The sequence below is a fragment of the Diadema setosum genome, chromosome 16, assembly GCF_964275005.1.
Source record: "Diadema setosum chromosome 16, eeDiaSeto1, whole genome shotgun sequence".
Taxonomy (NCBI): domain Eukaryota; kingdom Metazoa; phylum Echinodermata; class Echinoidea; order Diadematoida; family Diadematidae; genus Diadema; species Diadema setosum.
This window is the reverse complement of record NC_092700.1, coordinates 25,860,325-25,878,360: the sequence shown is the minus strand read 5'-3', so window position 1 is coordinate 25,878,360 and position 18,036 is coordinate 25,860,325. Positions and strand designations below refer to the sequence as shown.

General features: G+C 40.2%; 1 protein-coding gene across 1 annotated transcript in view; it reads left to right on the top strand.

Annotated features, from left to right (window-relative positions):
* Positions 1–15,593, top strand: part of LOC140239433 (diacylglycerol kinase theta-like) — a 120,529-nt gene extending 104,936 nt beyond the window's left edge. The window contains exons 16-25 of the mRNA XM_072319272.1: positions 121–168; positions 691–806; positions 3,173–3,324; positions 6,796–6,944; positions 7,505–7,613; positions 8,864–9,076; positions 10,237–10,392; positions 10,831–10,999; positions 11,670–11,768; positions 13,009–15,593. Of these exons, the coding sequence (XP_072175373.1) occupies positions 121–168; positions 691–806; positions 3,173–3,324; positions 6,796–6,944; positions 7,505–7,613; positions 8,864–9,076; positions 10,237–10,392; positions 10,831–10,999; positions 11,670–11,768; positions 13,009–13,155 (1,358 nt within the window). The 3' untranslated portion in view covers positions 13,156–15,593. The remainder of the gene's footprint in view (positions 1–120; positions 169–690; positions 807–3,172; positions 3,325–6,795; positions 6,945–7,504; positions 7,614–8,863; positions 9,077–10,236; positions 10,393–10,830; positions 11,000–11,669; positions 11,769–13,008) is intronic.
* Positions 15,594–18,036: the final 2,443 nt, after the last annotated feature.

Sequence of the window (18,036 nt, the reverse complement as noted above, 5' to 3'; positions counted from 1 at the left end):
ATGAGTATACATACCTGCCTAGCAAAAGAAAGGATGATAAATCCTTTAAATTCCCTGGAATCTGAAGTGTTTTACCATCTTTTTCAGCAAATTTTTGTTTCCTCCCTTTTTCCATCACAGCCAATTGCAAGGTCTTCAATGCAGTGAACAGTGTCTATGAGCAATATGGTAAGCCGCACCCTATTATTTAATGTATTAGAATAACATTTCATGGATAGGAAGAGGGGAAAGCTAACTTTAGACTTCTCTCTATAATCTAGATAATTACCTCCACCTCATACTTTGCACATTTCACTTTTCGCTACAAAAGAGGCAAAGGAAACTGAATTACTGTTTTGTTCAACGCACTAGCTATCAGGAGTATGTCTTGATAGTATATTTAGTATGTTGTAGGCAGATGTGCCAGTAGATTGATGCCAGCAATATGGTGACTATTTCTGTGATATACGCGATGAAATACACGGGTCTTGCTTTCAAATAGGAATTTGAGGTAACATAATGATTTTAGTATTTGATTCCTTGATTCTGTGAAATTAAAAACACACGAAACTCATCATACCCTGCTGAGTGCAAAATACTGCTCTCGCAAAAATTATCCACTCTTAAAGTATTTCTTATATTTACTTAACATGATGAATAGCCACTGCTGCACTGTTGTTTGACAACTTTCTTGTCTTTCCTTGTGTTCAGGAGCGGCGATAGTCTGCTTCAAAGACCCTGAGGTTGCGATCAAAGCCTACTACGTCTTAAAGGATCAATCCTATGATGACAGGCCCCTCACAGTCCTATTCATTCCAGAGCTGCATGTGAGTTGCTTTAATTTGTCTCTGCTAGGACTTGAGGTGACTGACATCCGTCCTGAATCTTTAACCCTTTGGAGATAAGCTGACTCTGCCACAACCAGTCAGACTGCAGCGCCCTAATTAATGAGGCATACACGTACATTTTACTTATGAGTCTCGTTCAGCTAACGTGCGTTCAGAGTGTGCAAGCGCAACATGAGATTTGGCAAGATTTTCTGGAGAGTCGACAAAAAAGCGAGCAATTGATCAGGTGACAAACTTAGTGTCACTTTAGTTTGTGGATTAATAGTTACATGAGATTTCACTCTTTATTTCCTTTTGAACTTTTTCAAATTTGAATGTCATTATGTAAATCTAAATTTCATCGAAGGTAGACATAAAATACTTACTTTGTAGTGAAGGACGTTTGACATATAGCCACATGTTGCTGGCTCCTGACCCTTTTTAAAACTAAGGATATGTGTAAATTGAATTTTTTGACAGATGATAAGTTTATGGATCACGGAAATGTGATCTTGTTAATCTGGAAGGATATGTGTTTTGTTGTAATGCGATGATATTTAGTGTTGAAATCACGAGATTTTCGTTTTTGAACTCCCAGAAAGCAACACAGCATGTGTACATATGAGGTGCAGGCACGAACTCCTCTTCCATATAGAAACGTGTGGAGCTTAACGCATGCACAAGCGCGCAGGGAAAAGAAGATGCCTGGCGACACTTGCCTGATCACTTGACTCGCTTGCGATGATTTTCCTGCCGCCTGCCCACCCACCCACTACTGCAGTTCATGCCGTGCCTGGCCCACTGGCGCATGGCTTGGTGCCCCAGGCAATGACTGGCGCGGCCAGTCCAGCATGACAAACGGGGGTAACCATCCTAAATGTTATGCGGGAGCGTGATATGCACAGGCCACTGTGAACGTGTATGGAAATGGCGTACCTCTGACAAGGCTTTTCATGCAAAATGGGTACCGGGTGCGTATATGACAGCACGCCCCCAGGCGCTGTTGCCATGAAACTGATGAAATCGACGTCTTTGGAGTGACATGAGCTTAAAGGGAAGGCAAACCCAAAGAGCAATGTGGATTGAATGAATGCAGCAACATTAGTAGAACACATCAGTGAAAGTTTGAAGAAAATCGGACAATTGATGCAAAAGTTATGAATTGTTAAAGTTTTGGTGTTGGAACCACTGGATGAGGAGACTACCAGAGGTTATGACATATGAGTGGACAACAATATAATGAAAATATAATGAAAATATAAAGAAAATTCCACAAAAATTCATTTTTCATGAAAATTACAAATTCCATCAACTTGATACTGACATATGTTAAGGGTAGCAATTAGTCCCCCTGCTTTCTGAAAGCGGTTAGTCAAGTGCTCTTTCATAATGCTAGAAAAGTGAATTTTTGTTGAATTTCCTTTATATTTTCTTTGTATTGTTGTTGTTTGTATTGTTATTTCTTTGGTTTGCGTTCCCTTTAAGTTCTGCTGGCTCCTGACCCTTTTAAGAGCTAACCTTGTAATCTGTTGTATGATTTAGTGAAAATATACTTCAAGGGAATGAAAAATTGGTATGACGTTTGTCTGAAAGCTTTTATCTAGATCCTAGAGGCAAACTTCTGATTGACTTAAAAATTATTATAAATTATTATGATTTCCTTGAGCCATGTTTTAGCTCATTATATGCAAGTCGTCTTGCGTTCATGCATAAAAGATTGTAAAATAGAGCACTTTTCCGCGCGCTGCGGTCTGACTGCAACAGGTGGTCTCTGTAGAGTCTGACCTGGACTTTATAACTGTGTGGATTTTTACAGCAAAACATCTGTACTTATTAGAGAGTTCTTGGCACATATGAGTGAGATAAATCTTTGAGTACCATTAGCAACCTTTTATATGCAATATAGATGTCAGTTTTTGGTTTTGTTTTTTGTTTTTTGTTTTTTTAAAGATTTCCAGGGCCGTTTTATCAAACAAGTATAATCGATCACAAATTTCCTTACCACACAAGCTGCCATAGTCTTACTGTATGATACAAATCAACTTATAATCAATGATAACTCTTCATAAAACAGGGCCCTGAGAGAGTGAACCCCTTGAATGCTTTAATTGCCAATTGACATCGAAAGCTCCATAGCATTGTATACACTATACAAAGTCCCCTGGACAGAAAGACTTAAGGAAGTATGCAAATCTTGCGAGGGACACAAAGTTCATCTTTGAGAGAGGAAATTGTAACAGTTGAAAAATGAGAAGGATTGGGGAGTAAGAAATAAGAGAGATATGTCATAATTTAGATGCTTTCATCTTGTTAGTGATGGGTTGTTGTATGATGTGTTTGTTTCCTGGTAAATTTCTCCGCACCAGACGGAGGCGCTGTGTGAGGATGCGATCCCCCTCCTCGTCTTCGTCAACGTGAAGAGTGGAGGATGCCAGGGGGTGGAGGTCCTGGACTGCTTCAAGAAGATGCTCAACCCTCTCCAAGTCTTCGATCTGGACCAGGGAGGACCGCTGCCGGGGTAAGTGGGACAGGTGATGCAGACCTCCCAACCATTCTGACTTTGGAGGAAAGAATCTCAATTTTGACCATTCCCAAATCTTGGTGGTGCAGTAGGAGTTTCCCATTTTTATTTTTTTTTTGTGGATAGTTTTACGACACACTCCGATGGGAGCTGCTCTTTCTTTCCTACTTTTATTTTCAGTCAGAAAGGTTGGGAGGTATGAATGATGTCAAAGGTGATGCAGATGATGGTAATGATGCAGACAGTGGCAACAGCAGTAATAACGCATGCGATGAAGGAGTTTATGATGCTGCTGCTGCTACTGATGATGATGATAATGACACTAACAATGGCAGTCAAGTCGCACTTGATGATGAAGTTGATGATGATGATAATGGGCCGAATGCATAAAACAAGCAATTGCTTGTAAGCAATTGCTTCAAGCAAAAGCACAAGCTCGTCTAGCAAAAGGTCTAGCTCAAGCAATTGCTTAAATCTATATGCATAAACTTTTGCTTGTGCTATTACCTTTTGCTTGTCCCGCACAAGCAATTGCTTGCGTTTTCAACAAAAGGGACTTCACGCCTGTGCGAACACAAGAACAAAGGCGAGTGTGACAGCATGTATTTGAAAGGGCGTGTGCGTGCGACAACATTTCCTGACATAGCAGAAGAGCTATGAAATGCACATACAAACACATACACACACATCTATACACACACATATTACTGGCTGATTCCCATCACTGCGGCTTATAGTAGCCCGGATCTGCCAGATCGCACGCGGAGAGAGGTCTCCTTGCTCTCCACAGAAGTGAGACATCCTGATTTTCATCACATTTTGCGTGCTAACCACTGGACATTCCCGGTGTTGAAATAAAATTTTTTTTTACACTACTCAAGAGTAATTGTCCCCGCCGAACGAGTTCGAGCAGGGGACTATGAAACGGGCTCCGTACGTGTGTGTGTCCGTGTGTCCGTGTGTCCGTGTGTCCGTCCGTGCGTCCGTGCGTCCGTGTGTCTGTCCGTGCGTCCGTGCGTCCGTCCGTGCGTCCGTGTGTGATCAAAATGTTCAAAATGCTACTCCTTCGCCATTTCTAACCCGATTTTGATTCTGTTTGCTTTATATGATAGCACTACATGGGAGCTTTGAAACTTCTATAAAGAATTTCAGTTGTGACCTTTGACCTTGACCTTTGACCTATATTGTACATTTTGCTTCAAAATGCTACTCCTTCGCCATTTCTAACCCGATTTTGATTCCGTTTGCTTTATATGATGGCACTAGGTGAGGGCTTCAAAACTTCTACACAGAATTTTGACCTTTGAACTTCTTTGACCTTTGACCTTGATTTTTTGCCTATATTGTACATTGGCTACAAAATGCTACTCCTTCGCCATTTCTAACCCGATTTCGATTCCGTTTGCTTTATATGATGGCACTAGGTGAGGGCTTCAAAACTTCTACACAGAATTTTGACCTTTGACTTCTTTGACCTTTGACCTTGATTTTTGACCTAAATTGTACATTTTGCTACAAAATGCTACTCCTTCGCCATTTGTAACCCGATTTCAATTCCGTTTGCTTTAAGTGATGGCACTTGGTGAGGGCTTCAAAACTTCTACACAGAATTTTGACCTTTGACTTCTTTGACCTCTGACCTTGATTTTTGACCTGTATTGTACATTTTGCTATTAAATGCTACTCCTTCGCCATTTCTAACCCGATTTCGATTCCGTTTGCTTTATGTGATGGCACTAGGTGAGGGCTTCAAAACTTCTACACAGAATTTTGTCCTTTGACTTCTTTGACCTTTGACCTTGATTTTTTACCTATATTGTACATTGGCTACAAAATGCTACTCCTTCGCCATTTCTAACCCGATTTCGATTCCGTTTGCTTTATGTGATGGCACTAGGTGAGGGCTTCAAAACTTCTACATAGAATTTTGACCTTTGACTTCTTTGACCTTTGACCTTGATCTTTTTACCTATATTGTACATTTTGCTACTAAATGCTACTTCCGGCGGGGACATATATTACGCACCGCGTAATTTCTACTTTTCCTTGTTTCTTGTAGATTTATACCACTCCTTCACAAGTGTGGTCTTTCTTTCATGAATATGAAAATGATCAAAAAAGGGAACGTTCCGGTTAAGCAAAAGCTCAAGCTCATTTTACAGAGCTTGGAAAATCGTAAGCAATTGCTAGCAAGAACTAGCAAAAGGTATGTTTTATGCATATGTTTTTAAGCAAATGCTTGGTCTCTAAGCAATTGCTCGAGGGCAGCAAGCAATTGCTTGTGCTTGCTAGCAAAAGCTTCTGCTCGCAAGCAATTGCTTGTTTTTATGCATACGGATTCGAGTAAAAGGCTAGCACAAGCAATTGCTAGCGTTTATGCATTCGGCCCAATGATGACGATGACTGTGGTGATAATAGTGATGAAGTACCTGATGTTAATTTTGATGTTGTGGGCTTTCAAAATCAAACTTTGTGGTAAAATTGATGTGATAAGAGTGATACAGATGATAATGATAATGATGAGAGGTAATAAAGATGATGACTTAATGGCAGTATTAGATCATTGTGTTATTTTGGACTAAGTCTGGAGGACACTAGGGCTAACATTGTGACAAACATATTGATGATTTTCAACTGATTTTTTGTTTGTTTTTAATAAGATGAATAAAAGTAAATGCTGCATGGTCTTAGATCCAGTGATTCTCATTTGTACAAACGAAGCTTTATTTTTTGGATTGATTTTGTTGTTAACACTTGCCAGTTATTGACCGATTCTGTGACGCGCTATGTGTATTTTTGGCATGGGCGCAGCCATAGTGGGTGTATCAGCCGACCCCCCCTCCGCACTCCCCCACCCCTCTCCCTACATTAGCACGCGCGCAGAATGAAAAACTGCTTTAGCCAATAGGCGTCTCGTACTGAGTACTGAGTACTGAGCTTAGTGCGCGAAACTTTGTTACAAGTGCGTGATAAACATGTTGCCCGGGATGGGGGAGAGCAGGGGGGGTCGGCTGATACATCCACTATGGCTGCGCCCTGTGCCGTAAAATGTCTGCTGCACACCTCTACGAACCCGAATCGGTCAATAGTAGAGCATCAAACATCTCTTTTTCATAATTCCTAATATTTCTTTTTTTTTGGTTTTTGTCATGGCTGTTTCCCATAGCCACAGTACTGTAAAAGTGGAAATTTTTTGCGTTGAGGAAATTTTCACGCTTTTCGCGCAACCAGAAACTAGCGTGAAAATAAAAGCACGCGTTGCTTGTCGCGTGTTCCAGAGGTTGATTTCTTGATTGTGCGGAATTAAAAACTTACGAAACTCTTCTTACCTGGGTGAGCGTGAAAAATTAGTCACGCGAAAATATCTACTTTTACAGTACTTGTAGTTTATCACCAAAATTTTCATTTCACTACAAGACAAAATTAATCCAAAATCTGTGACTTGTGTATCGTTCTCCTTCTGTCTAGGCTCCACGTGTACAGCCAGGTGAAGGAATATCGGATCCTGATCTGTGGCGGTGACGGCACGGTGGGCTGGGTGCTCCAGTGTCTGGACGACATCGGCCAGGAGTCCGTCTGCAGCTCTCCGGCCATCGCAATACTCCCTCTTGGCACTGGTGAGTTGGAAAGGCGTTTGTTGTGGCATAAGTGTCTGTATGCATGTGTGTGTGTGTGTGTGTGTGTGTGTGTTTGCTTCGTTTAATAGTTCATGTCTCTAGAACACTGTAAAACACAAAAGAAATAGACTTAACCCACAGCTCATTCGGGCCACTAATATCTTTAAATCTGAAATTTTGGCGGCCTGAAAAACAGGTGTGGTGGCCCAAGTTAAATGGAAACATAACGTTCCATTTTGAATCTTCAGTTCCATGAAAGTCAAGCCCTATTTAACCCCATGTCCTTGGAGAATTAGCGGGGTAATACCTGATGTGTTGTCACTGATCACAATATAGCAGTTTTGATACTTGCTCTGTTGTCAAATGATTGCATTATGATCAGTCACTCACCAGCATTTCTGCAGATCATTTAATATGAAGATTATATTGCGTTCATCAGCAAAACCTGTGTGGTACTGGATATTTGAATGTGTTGCCTTCACCAGTTTTGTGAAGTTTACTGCGTTCTCCCTTGACTAACATTGTCTGTTGTCCCTGATGCACCTGTCTTTTATCGGCAGGAAACGACCTGGCCCGTGTGCTGAAATGGGGCGGGGGCTATCAGCAGGGGGAGGATCTCTTTGCTATGCTCCAGAGTGTGCTTGAGGCTGAGGAGGTCAAGCTGGACAGGTAAGAGGGGCGATGGTGTGCCCCGCCACCTTTCAACGGAGGTTTGAATTTGAATTCTTCTCCATTCCCTTAAAATAGAGGTTGCAGATTTCTCTTGTAGACTGTGATCTGAAGTTGTGAATCAAAGCATACTTTTAGAAGACTAGTAAAGAATACCCTTCTTTGCAAATATGTTTAAACAATACTAACTGCATGGTTCTTGCCTGCTGTCTTACCCCAGGTTCACAGGTTTATTTTGTCATACGTACACTACGTACATAATAGCAGCGAGTCTTTCTATGTTAGTTGTTACCAGAATTGTCAATCTTGTATACTTTTAACTACCATGATGTAGAGTATCCCTCTCCTCATCTTTTCCTCTCACTTTTCTTTCCTATTCTCTCTTTCTTTCATCTTCCTATCTATGAACAAATTGAACGCGCATAATACATTTTTTTTTAATGATGTTTATGTACATAATATGTGTACGTTATCCATACTGGGCGTCCCAGTCAAGCTTTTCATAGCTTATGACGATCCAGACAAAATGTGTAATATGTTTCATGTACAAACTATGTGCATATTTGTGAATAATGTATGTATATGCATTTTGTGAATAAATCAAATCAAATCAAATCAAATCAAATTTGTAGAGTTATTATCCGTGGGGCTATAAACTGAGGACATTTCAAGAGAAGTCACGAACGCGATGACCTTTCTTTAGAGGTTATTACTTTTGACATTTTATTTTTTTGAGCATACTTCTGTGTGAATTTTTGTTGCACTGAACTGCCAAAATGCACTCTTTGTTTTTGTTTTTGTTGTGTGTGTGTGTGTGTGTGTGTGTTTGAGCAGTTGGCTCTCCTGGCAAGGAGTATGCAGAAGCATTTCCTGTTAGAGGCTGAGGAATGGGGTTTGGGTGGGGAGGTGGATAGGGGAAAAATCAACTTCTGCTATATTCAGTCTTGGGACTCACTTCTCATGAATTACAACATTGCAAACATGAATGTGATTCAGGCAGCATGAAACTGAATATATCTCTTTCTAATTGTTGCTGTTGCCCTTGCATTGCAATGGCAGTTTCACTAATTGCAGCTGTGCAACAATGGCATTAAAGTATGTATGCAGCAGGGCCCAAGTTTATGTTGTGTGTGTATGCTGATATGCTTTCCTTACAAGAGTGTCATTCACGTATTGTACAATGTAATGTTCTTTTGTTCTTCTTTAAAACTTTTTATTAAACAACTTTTCAAAAAATGTTTCTGAATCAGATGGACAGTAATCTTTGAGCCAAGCGAGCAGGGTCCCGGTGGCAAGTTCATCGACGCCGACAACAAGTCCAACTCCTCCAACAGCAGCTCCAGTAATGATGAGATGCCCAACATGTTTGTCATGAACAATTACTTCAGTGTGGGCATCGATGCTGACCTGTGCCTGGGCTTTCACCTCGCCCGGGAAGAGAAGCCGGAGAAGTTCAACAGCAGGTACTGTATACGCCGAATATTTCGTGAGGTTTCCATTTTCGCGAATTTCGCGAGTCGGGTGCTATTCACGAAATAAAAGACACGCGAAAATATTGACTCTGATCCCGATGTTATATGTGACGTACGCGTGTACACTTCTCCATTCGGTACGGGACTCCAGCGATCGCGAATTTAACCACTTGCGAAATCGTCGGGAATTCCCGATTTGCGAAAATTCAGACTTACGAATTATATGGCGTATACAGTATTAGGACGATGGATCAGGGAAAAGGGGGCATGGGGTGTGGTGGGGGGGGGGGGGGGGGAGGAAGGGGGAGGAAAAGGGAGGTAGGACTTATATTGCAAGGACTGGAGGTGATGTGCACAGAAAGAAAACTTTTGTATGACGAGCTTGCAAGTATATCAAACTGAACAGAAATTTTATTGTCATAATTAAAGTAGGTGTGTCAAGGGAAATCTTGTTATAACGAACTCACTTATAGCAAAGTAGTAACTGCTTCTTACAAGGTGAATTCGTTGGTCCTTGATTACATCATGAGTGTTCCTGTGATTCCCACAGGGTACCCAGTAGAGATGAAATTTGATCATTGATGATAGAAGATTTACTATCATTTCTTCTGATATTCACAATACTACCCTAGTAAAATGGAGACAAGTAGCTTCAATATCCATATTCCAGAAATATCTGAGAAGCCTATTTATTGTTATGATGTCAGATGCCATGAAGAGGCACTTCGATGCTCTGATGAGAAGCATATATCTGGATTGTTAAGTACTCCATATAAATTATCAATGGTGCTACAGACAATAGACTAGCATAATGGCAGTAGGATGAAGTGGAAATGCACATTTCACATTAAAGTGTGCTTTGAAGGTGAGATTCCTTGCCACTATAATCGTAGGGAGGCATTATGTCACATGAGTATGGTAACTCTTTTTATAAGAGAACAACGGTCATCAATGGCGCTACATCTGGGCTTATGTAATGGACAGTGGGATGAAGTGGAAAAGCGCATTTTAAATTGAAGTGTGCTTGGAAAGTGATTCCTCTTTGTCACTACCTGTGTGGGAAGGCATTTCATCATTAGTTTGTGTGTTTGTGTGTCCATTGTCTTATAGTTCTTGTGTGCTCATGACAAGATTTATCCGACCTTTCCCAGGTTGCACAACAAGAGTGTCTACTTCAGACTGGGCATGCAGAAACTCGGGCGTCGGACGTCGTGCAAGGAGCTCAACCGGGAGATCAAGATCGAGGTCGACGGCAAACCTGTCCCACTGCCAACTCTTGAGGGCGTGCTTGTTCTCAACATCTCAAGGTCAGTTGGGACACAGATGAAGGTTCACAAAGCAGAATAAGTGTTATGAAACCATTAGCTCATGATATTGAGGAAGAACTCTTAAAAATGAGGAAGTCTTGAACAGCACCCTAGAATGACATTTACTAATGCTTTTATTATCATTTTGTTCTTTTAAGAAGTGAGTTCAGAACAAACAGTATTGTAGATTATACATCTGTAGAATATCATGCTTGAGTTATAGAACAATTGACCATTCTATATTTTAGAGTGACATATGATCTTCACTGCATAAGTACCATTTGTGTTCATAATGTTATGTCTGTTGTTCCAAGGTGATACATTTTCTCTGTTGGAGGCACTCTATCTATCTATCTATCTATCCATCCATCTATCTATCCATCTATCTATTTATCTATGTGTTTAATGTCTCTATCTCTCACTGTTATGTCATCCTAGCTGGGGGTCAGGGGCTGATGCCTGGGGCGTGGATGGCCAGGACAACTCCTTTTCCAAGTGTCGTCATGACGACGGGATGCTGGAGGTGGTGGGATTGACGGGCGTGGTCCACCTGGGGCAGATCCAGAGCGGTCTCAGGTCAGGGGTGCGGCTGGCACAAGGAGCGCAGGTATGAATTCAGAGACAAAAGGGATTTATCCTGGCTGCACTGGCAGAAGTTTTTTTTTTTGCTGTCAGAAATCAAATGCCTTTATGCCTCGGAATGTGTGTGTGAGAGGGAAATGTACCTGCTTTGCTCAGTAACAAATGGTGGACAAATATTGTTTTCTGGAAGATATGGATTCAAAGGTTTAAACCATGTTTCATTAGCAGAAGTGTGTTTTGTGTAGAATCTGCGAAATGGCATATGTGTGCTTTGCGTGTGTAATTGGTGTGCAAATATGTATGTTCCAACTTTTTCTGCTGAGGCATACTCCTGGTTTTTGTTGTTGTTTTTTCAATCATTCAAGAATGAAAAAGCTTTGTTTAACCATGCTTTTCAGTTTCTGTGAACACGTAATACTGGAGTATGGGAAATAGGTGAAAATTTGAATTTTTACAATATTGTGTCCCGTTCATTCCTATTTACTTTAATCTCAGGACTTGCAGGTTTGCAAAAAAACTAAAAAAAAAAAAAAGACATTATCGATAAAAAACTCTTTTAGTAATGAACCGGATAAAGCACAATGTTAGATAAGAAGAAATGATTACAAAATACCACATGAAAAAGACGAAGATTGATTCACAATATGAAGGAATGACCTTGGACCTATTTGTCACTGTACTCTTCTTGTGGTCAGGTTCGGATTTCCATGAATACAGACATGCCTGTGCAAGTAGATGGAGAACCCTGGATGCAGCTGGCTGGTCAAGTGGTGGTCTGCCGGTCAGCGCTACAGGTGAGTGAAGCGGTTGTCTTCCTGTCTGTCTGTGTGTCTATATGTATGTCTGTACAATGTATGTTTGTTTTATTAGTGAGATTCTTTTCTGTCTTTTATGTTTTTTGTTTTATTTTGTGTGTGCCCTTCTGGTTTGTCTTTCAGTATGTATGTTTATGTATATGTGTATGTTTGTAAGTCTGCTAGTCTATCTGTCTATCTGTTTTTTAGTATGTATATCCCCCGTCTGTCAATTTTCAGTGGAAGACTGTCGTCTGGCCTGATTTATGAGTAGCTAATACAGGGTGCTGAACTTATGCCCACAAAGTTTCTTGAAGAGTTTGTTTTTATAAGAGGTGAAACACTCAGAGTGTGCAATATGTGTGGATCCATCTGTCATTTGGTAAAAAAACAAAGAGCTTACAGAAATTTAGGCTGTGGCACAAATGCTGTGTGTGTCATCAATTGCAGTGCCTTCCCTGTGGGGATATAAGACATGCTGTGACAGTGACAACAAATGTATTGCATACAAGCACACAATATTTTGTGATGTACATAGCAAGTTTGAACAACATGTACATGTATATTGTTTTTGTCTTTGCTTTCTTGTATTGAGGAAAGTATCCTGTGAAGAAAGGAAATATAGTCTTTCAAGTGTTCGGTGAAACTACCACATTGTATACTCATATGTATGTGAAATGATGTGGTCACAAGAAAACTATTGTGCAATATTAAATGGGTTAGTCAAATACCGGTTAGTGATTGGCTAAACACAGTCACGTGATGGAGGAACATTGGTTATGTTCGCCCATGGGAGAACATTTTTGTAATGTCCTCCCATGGGAAAACATTTTCACGTAACAAATGACAGAAAGACCCGCGCGCACAGTGAATTTGGCTCCGCGCGAGCGATCAAGTACTGAGTACTTTGTGCTGGTGGTTGACGTTGACGTATTTGACTAACCCATATGATATAACAGATGATGACTTTTGTTGTCGGGAACATGTACCAAACGTTCCACCCGAAGGGTTTGAAATGCTATTTCGGGAGGCTCTAAGTCCCTCGACTTTTGGGAGGCTATAAGTCCCTCAATAGCATTTCAAACCCTTCGGGTGGAATATTCGGTATGTTCCCTCCCCCACCAGTCATCATCTATATAATGGTACCCAGTAGCTGTAAGTGTAGTCAATTCTTCTTGAAGCACTTCTTTTGGATGAATGAAAGGTTAATGAATTAAAGAGTGTTCTTTTCTTCCATCAGGCCACCATGCTGAAGAAATCCAAGTCAAAGATCAAGCGGAGGAACACGGAGCCTGCTCTCCCGAACAACCAAGAGGGCGGAAGCCAGAAGCGAGACCCCCAGGGGCGGCTGGTCTCCACGAAGAGCGACGAGACGAACCAGGTCTAGCGTCGAGGGGGTGGCTGGTTCCCAGTCCATCCCTCCCTCCCCCTAGGGGTGAAATGGAATCGCCTACATTCTACAGGCGAGGCTTATGATGGTTGAATCTACTTGAGGAGTGAGGGTGTGGGACGTCATCGGCAAATCACGCATGGGATATTTTGATTGCGCCATGCATGATTGTCCTTCAGATTAGACATATTAAGAACCAATATAAGAACAATATTTTTTTGATTAGGTAGTGTTGCAGCACTAGTTTTACCGACTGTTTGCATTTAACTTCAAACTGGAACATATTCTGGTATGAACCATTCACCAGATGCTTAATGGACAAGTCATTGCGTGTTGATGAGGTATAGTACAGGCGGCAGAGATACTCGTTCAGTCAAATTGATGTTATCTTTTAGGCTGTGAGGAAGATGCTCTAGGGAGAGAGGGGACGTGGTAAAGTTTGCAGCGGACAGAACATTGATGGGATGACATCTGTGATGAGCGCCCTCAACATGCGTATGCGGAGAGGAGAGGAGATGATGAGTAGCATCAATTGTAGTGTGCTCTGTGGACGTTTCACTCCCTTATCTGTCCATGCAAAATTGGGGGGACTTTGGTTGGGTCGAGATCTTTCTGCGGAGAATGCGGCAGACGAGCATCTGAATCTCTGTGTTGCAGGAGAGCGGTACCCCCATTTGGCAAGCTCGATAGTAGAAGTGTTCCTGGCAATCTCTGGACTGGAAACGCATTCCAGTTGGGTTGCCGTAAGGGTTCTAACTCTGGACAGACCGAACATTTATTACCAATGAGTCCACCAAGAACACCACATTTCTTTCTGCTTCTTTTCTGCTTTGCAGATAATAATGATGATAATAATGGTAATGATAATGATAGCAATCATTTGAACACTATCTTCCTGGTATCCCTCATGAATAGATACTCGTGGAGAAATAAAAACGGGTAGAAAATATAAAGGAAGAGAGAGATAGGAGGAAAGATATGATGGAAACATTTACCAAAAATGCTGGTCTGAATAACCAGGTTTGTGAGCTGGTCTCGAATTGCTGCTTGATCAGCTGCACTTTGAGTTTGTCCTATGATTGTCATTTTCAAGGATTAATTGGAGGCTACAAGCCATTTGGGCGAGAAAACCTTGTATCTAAAAAATGTCAAATGTTCAGGAGAGAAAAAAAAAGAAGGAAAGTAAAGAAAAAGAAAATGACAGCCAGAGCATAAAACATGTAACAATTGGGTCGCTTTTTCTGTGACATGCCGTGGTTTCTTCACCGTATTGGGGGTAAGAGAGCTGGGATTTGGACAGGACATCACTTTGCTGATTATCTGGCAGTTTAGTAATAAAAAAAAAGTGATTGTCAACCCAGGGATGCATTGCATTATTTATGACGATGCAGGAAGGAGAAAGGAGACTTGGAAGAGAGTGGAGGAGGGGTGAGATGAGATGCTCCGTCTTTGCCGCCAATTTTGCCGAAGATTTGTGTGAAAGACTCCGACAAAAGGGAGGGACAGCGAGAGAAGTCTTGATTCTGATGCTTGAAGCCGACTGTGGAAGCCTGATTCAAAATCTTTAATGTGGGAAGACTGTCAGTGGAGTAGAAAGAAACAAACCCAAAACGCCCCCAACACACCAAGAAACAAAGAAAGAAATAGATTGCTTGATTGATCTACATGCATTGTACACTTTTTTGATGACATTTATGATGCCAGTGTGTAGGATTCAATTTGAGACGATAGGGTCAAATTCATGTAGCTCTTGTAGTCGTATGATGAGATCGCATTTGGACGATCGCTAACATTTTTATTTGAACACGATCAAAGTATCAAAAAGAGCATACACACATATACGTATAGATTTGACTGATGGTGGTGATGTGTGTGCATGTATGTTTGTGTGTGATACGGATTTATATATATATGTGGCATTGCCTGCTTTAGGAGTGTACAGATTGGATCAACCATTATATATAAACATTACTATCTGCAACTTTTGATTGTGCTGAATTGGTAGCAGACAAAGGAGTAAAATGTGTTATATCCTGCATCGATGAATTTCAACTTTTTGAGAATTATGAAAGATCTATCTTTAATGATTGCATTTTTATTTCCTTTCTTTGTATCTTGACATGTAGAACTTGTGTTGTATACTGCTGTAGTTCCTGTATCGGGATTGTGATTACTGCGTTTCGCCGAGTTCCTATTCAGAGAACGCACAGTTGTAGCGTGTACTGTAAGAAATTGTGATATGTCATTTTTTTGCTCTTACACATAACTAAAATGTGTTTGAATCAATACAATGATGTGCAATACTGGGGAAAAACAAAACAAAAAAAATTATCTTTATATGACTTTAGATGGCTAGAATTATCACTTCTAAGCATGCATAGACTTCTGTCTAGTCTTTGTTTAGTGTGTTGATGTCAACGGAGGATGATACTATAGAAAAAGAGAGAGAGAGAACGAGAGAAAGAGAGAGAGAGAGAAAGAGAAATGTGAGATACAGAACTGGGAGCCGGGTCAATACTGTGCGATGTTATTGATTTTCATGGTCTCTTGAGTTAATTGGGGGGAAACTCCGCTTTTTTTCAAAAGCACATTACCGTCTCGTCTGTTGTCTCGTATGTACGTACAGTTGTATGTATTCAAGTCTCACACACCTGATGCAAGCGATCAAGAAAGTGTGGACTGATCTTCATAATCTGAGGCTGTCATTTGAATATTTGAATATTCATGATATTATTGATAATCAAATGAATCAACTTGACACGTGTGTGTTCATAGTTCATATATATATATATGTGTACATACATATATATATATATATATATTTATATGTATGTATGTATGTATGTATGTATGTATGTGTAGGATTTATATGTATGTTTAGACATGCAACTGCGCAAACAGTTAGGCAGGCAGGATCAATTATTTATAGTCGTTTGATTCCGCTGCAATAGCTCTTAATGAAGTCTTAGGTAGTCTTACACATTTCGCTGTTGCTGTGGCTACCTTGATATCTCACACCTTACGATGCAATGTCGGCTCTTGGCAGTTCCCCTGTGGACCAAGCGAGAGTCGCGTAGTCCGTCAGTCTGAGTTTGTCTTTGCCAAAGTGACTAAATGAAAGAAAAAGATTTTACTGTGTTCAGGTGTATCTTAGTGGCAACCGTAGTTTGTGATTAAAGCGCCATTCATTCACTCCCAGTATCTCTAATTTGATATGCCCTTAGCCTCACAGAATCTGGAATGCTTCATTCTCCTGGTATGATCACTGTATAACCTTGATATACATCATAAGAATACAGTGTTTGTACTGCTACTGGAGTGAAAAATGTAGCTGAAAATGTATTTCTGTGAATTTCTTAGCTTCTCTTATCTTTGATTTTTGGTCAGTGATATTTAAATCTTGAAAATAATTCTTTTTTTGTGTGTGTGTGTCTCAGTTATTTTGTAAGATTACTATCATATGTGAACACAGCATGGCTGCAACCTGTACATAAGAATGCATCTGGCATATTAACAGGGTCTACTTCTATATTAAGCAAAAAATAAACAAAAAACAAAAAAGTATATATGAAAGAGTGATAGTTTGTGTATTTAAAAGATGCAGACTTGATGTAATATGAAGTGATCAGTGGATTAAATAATACTGTGAAGGGACTATATTGCACTTGATGACAAATCAGCTACATGTTCTTGTTCCTCCTATCTGAATTAGTCAATGACATACATTTGACTGCCATCTTTATGCCTTATCATAAATAGTGTTCAATGTGTGTGTCACCACCACCCCCCTCCTGGGCCCAGTCCCACTATGTAGGGATTGGTGTCGGTTGTTGGTGACCCCTGCGTTCCAGTTTAGGAGAGATGACATTATCATGGCATTATTATCAAAGCAGCAGCCAAGGTGAACGATGAATTGCTATGTGTTGAGTGATGCAAAGTAGATGAGATCGTAGCTACAATGTGTTTCTCTGATTTCTCTGGAGATGTGTAAATGTTAACACTTTCTGATGATAGGTAGTAGAAAAGCAAATTCGTTTTATATAAAGAACAAAGTTACTTGCAGAAATAGAATGAGATTGAGGAAACAGAAATATACAAAGAGAATATCAAAGAATTTCACAAGAATGTTGTGTATGTGTAGGTAGCACAAGTGATATTTATGTGAATGAATTAGACAGTTCAAAAAAAAAAAAAGTTTTTGTATGGCAGTAACATCAGTGTTGAGCTGATCGGAGGTTCATTTATTTCGTTTATCTTGTAAATATCTGGCATATTTCAGCAGAAAGATGTAGAAAGAAATGAATTTGTCATTACTAGCGTTGATTGTATGGAATCCTGACTACTGTGTTTCCCGTATTTTGTTCTTTTGTATTATCTGGAAATGCACTTTATAGTTGCCTTTGAATGAGATGTTGTAAAACTTGTTATTAGGTTCATAATGTTTCTTTTTTTCTTGTTTTTGTTGATAATTTGATTAGGTTTGGGAATGTGTGCGACAGAAGGGATGGTAGATTATAACACATTACCATGCTAATTTCAGTGTGTGCATATATTCATTTTGGGATTGATCACACATGACTATTGTTCAGTCACCATTTCTTGTTTCCGATGTTGTAATCTTGTCGGCTATAAACTCAAAACATACTGTCTGCGTTGGAGCAGATATCCCATCACCGCATGGACGTACACTCTATCACCATAGTGACCGTTGCAGTTGCTGATTTACGAGGTTGTATATCTACTAAGAGCAATATACTGCCATATGATTATAATTAAATTGTGAATTGATAACATAATTGCACATGACAAATACTATGACATAGAGGTATAGAGAGAAATTATATGTATATTGAAAGTTTAACTTGGTATTGGGTAAGA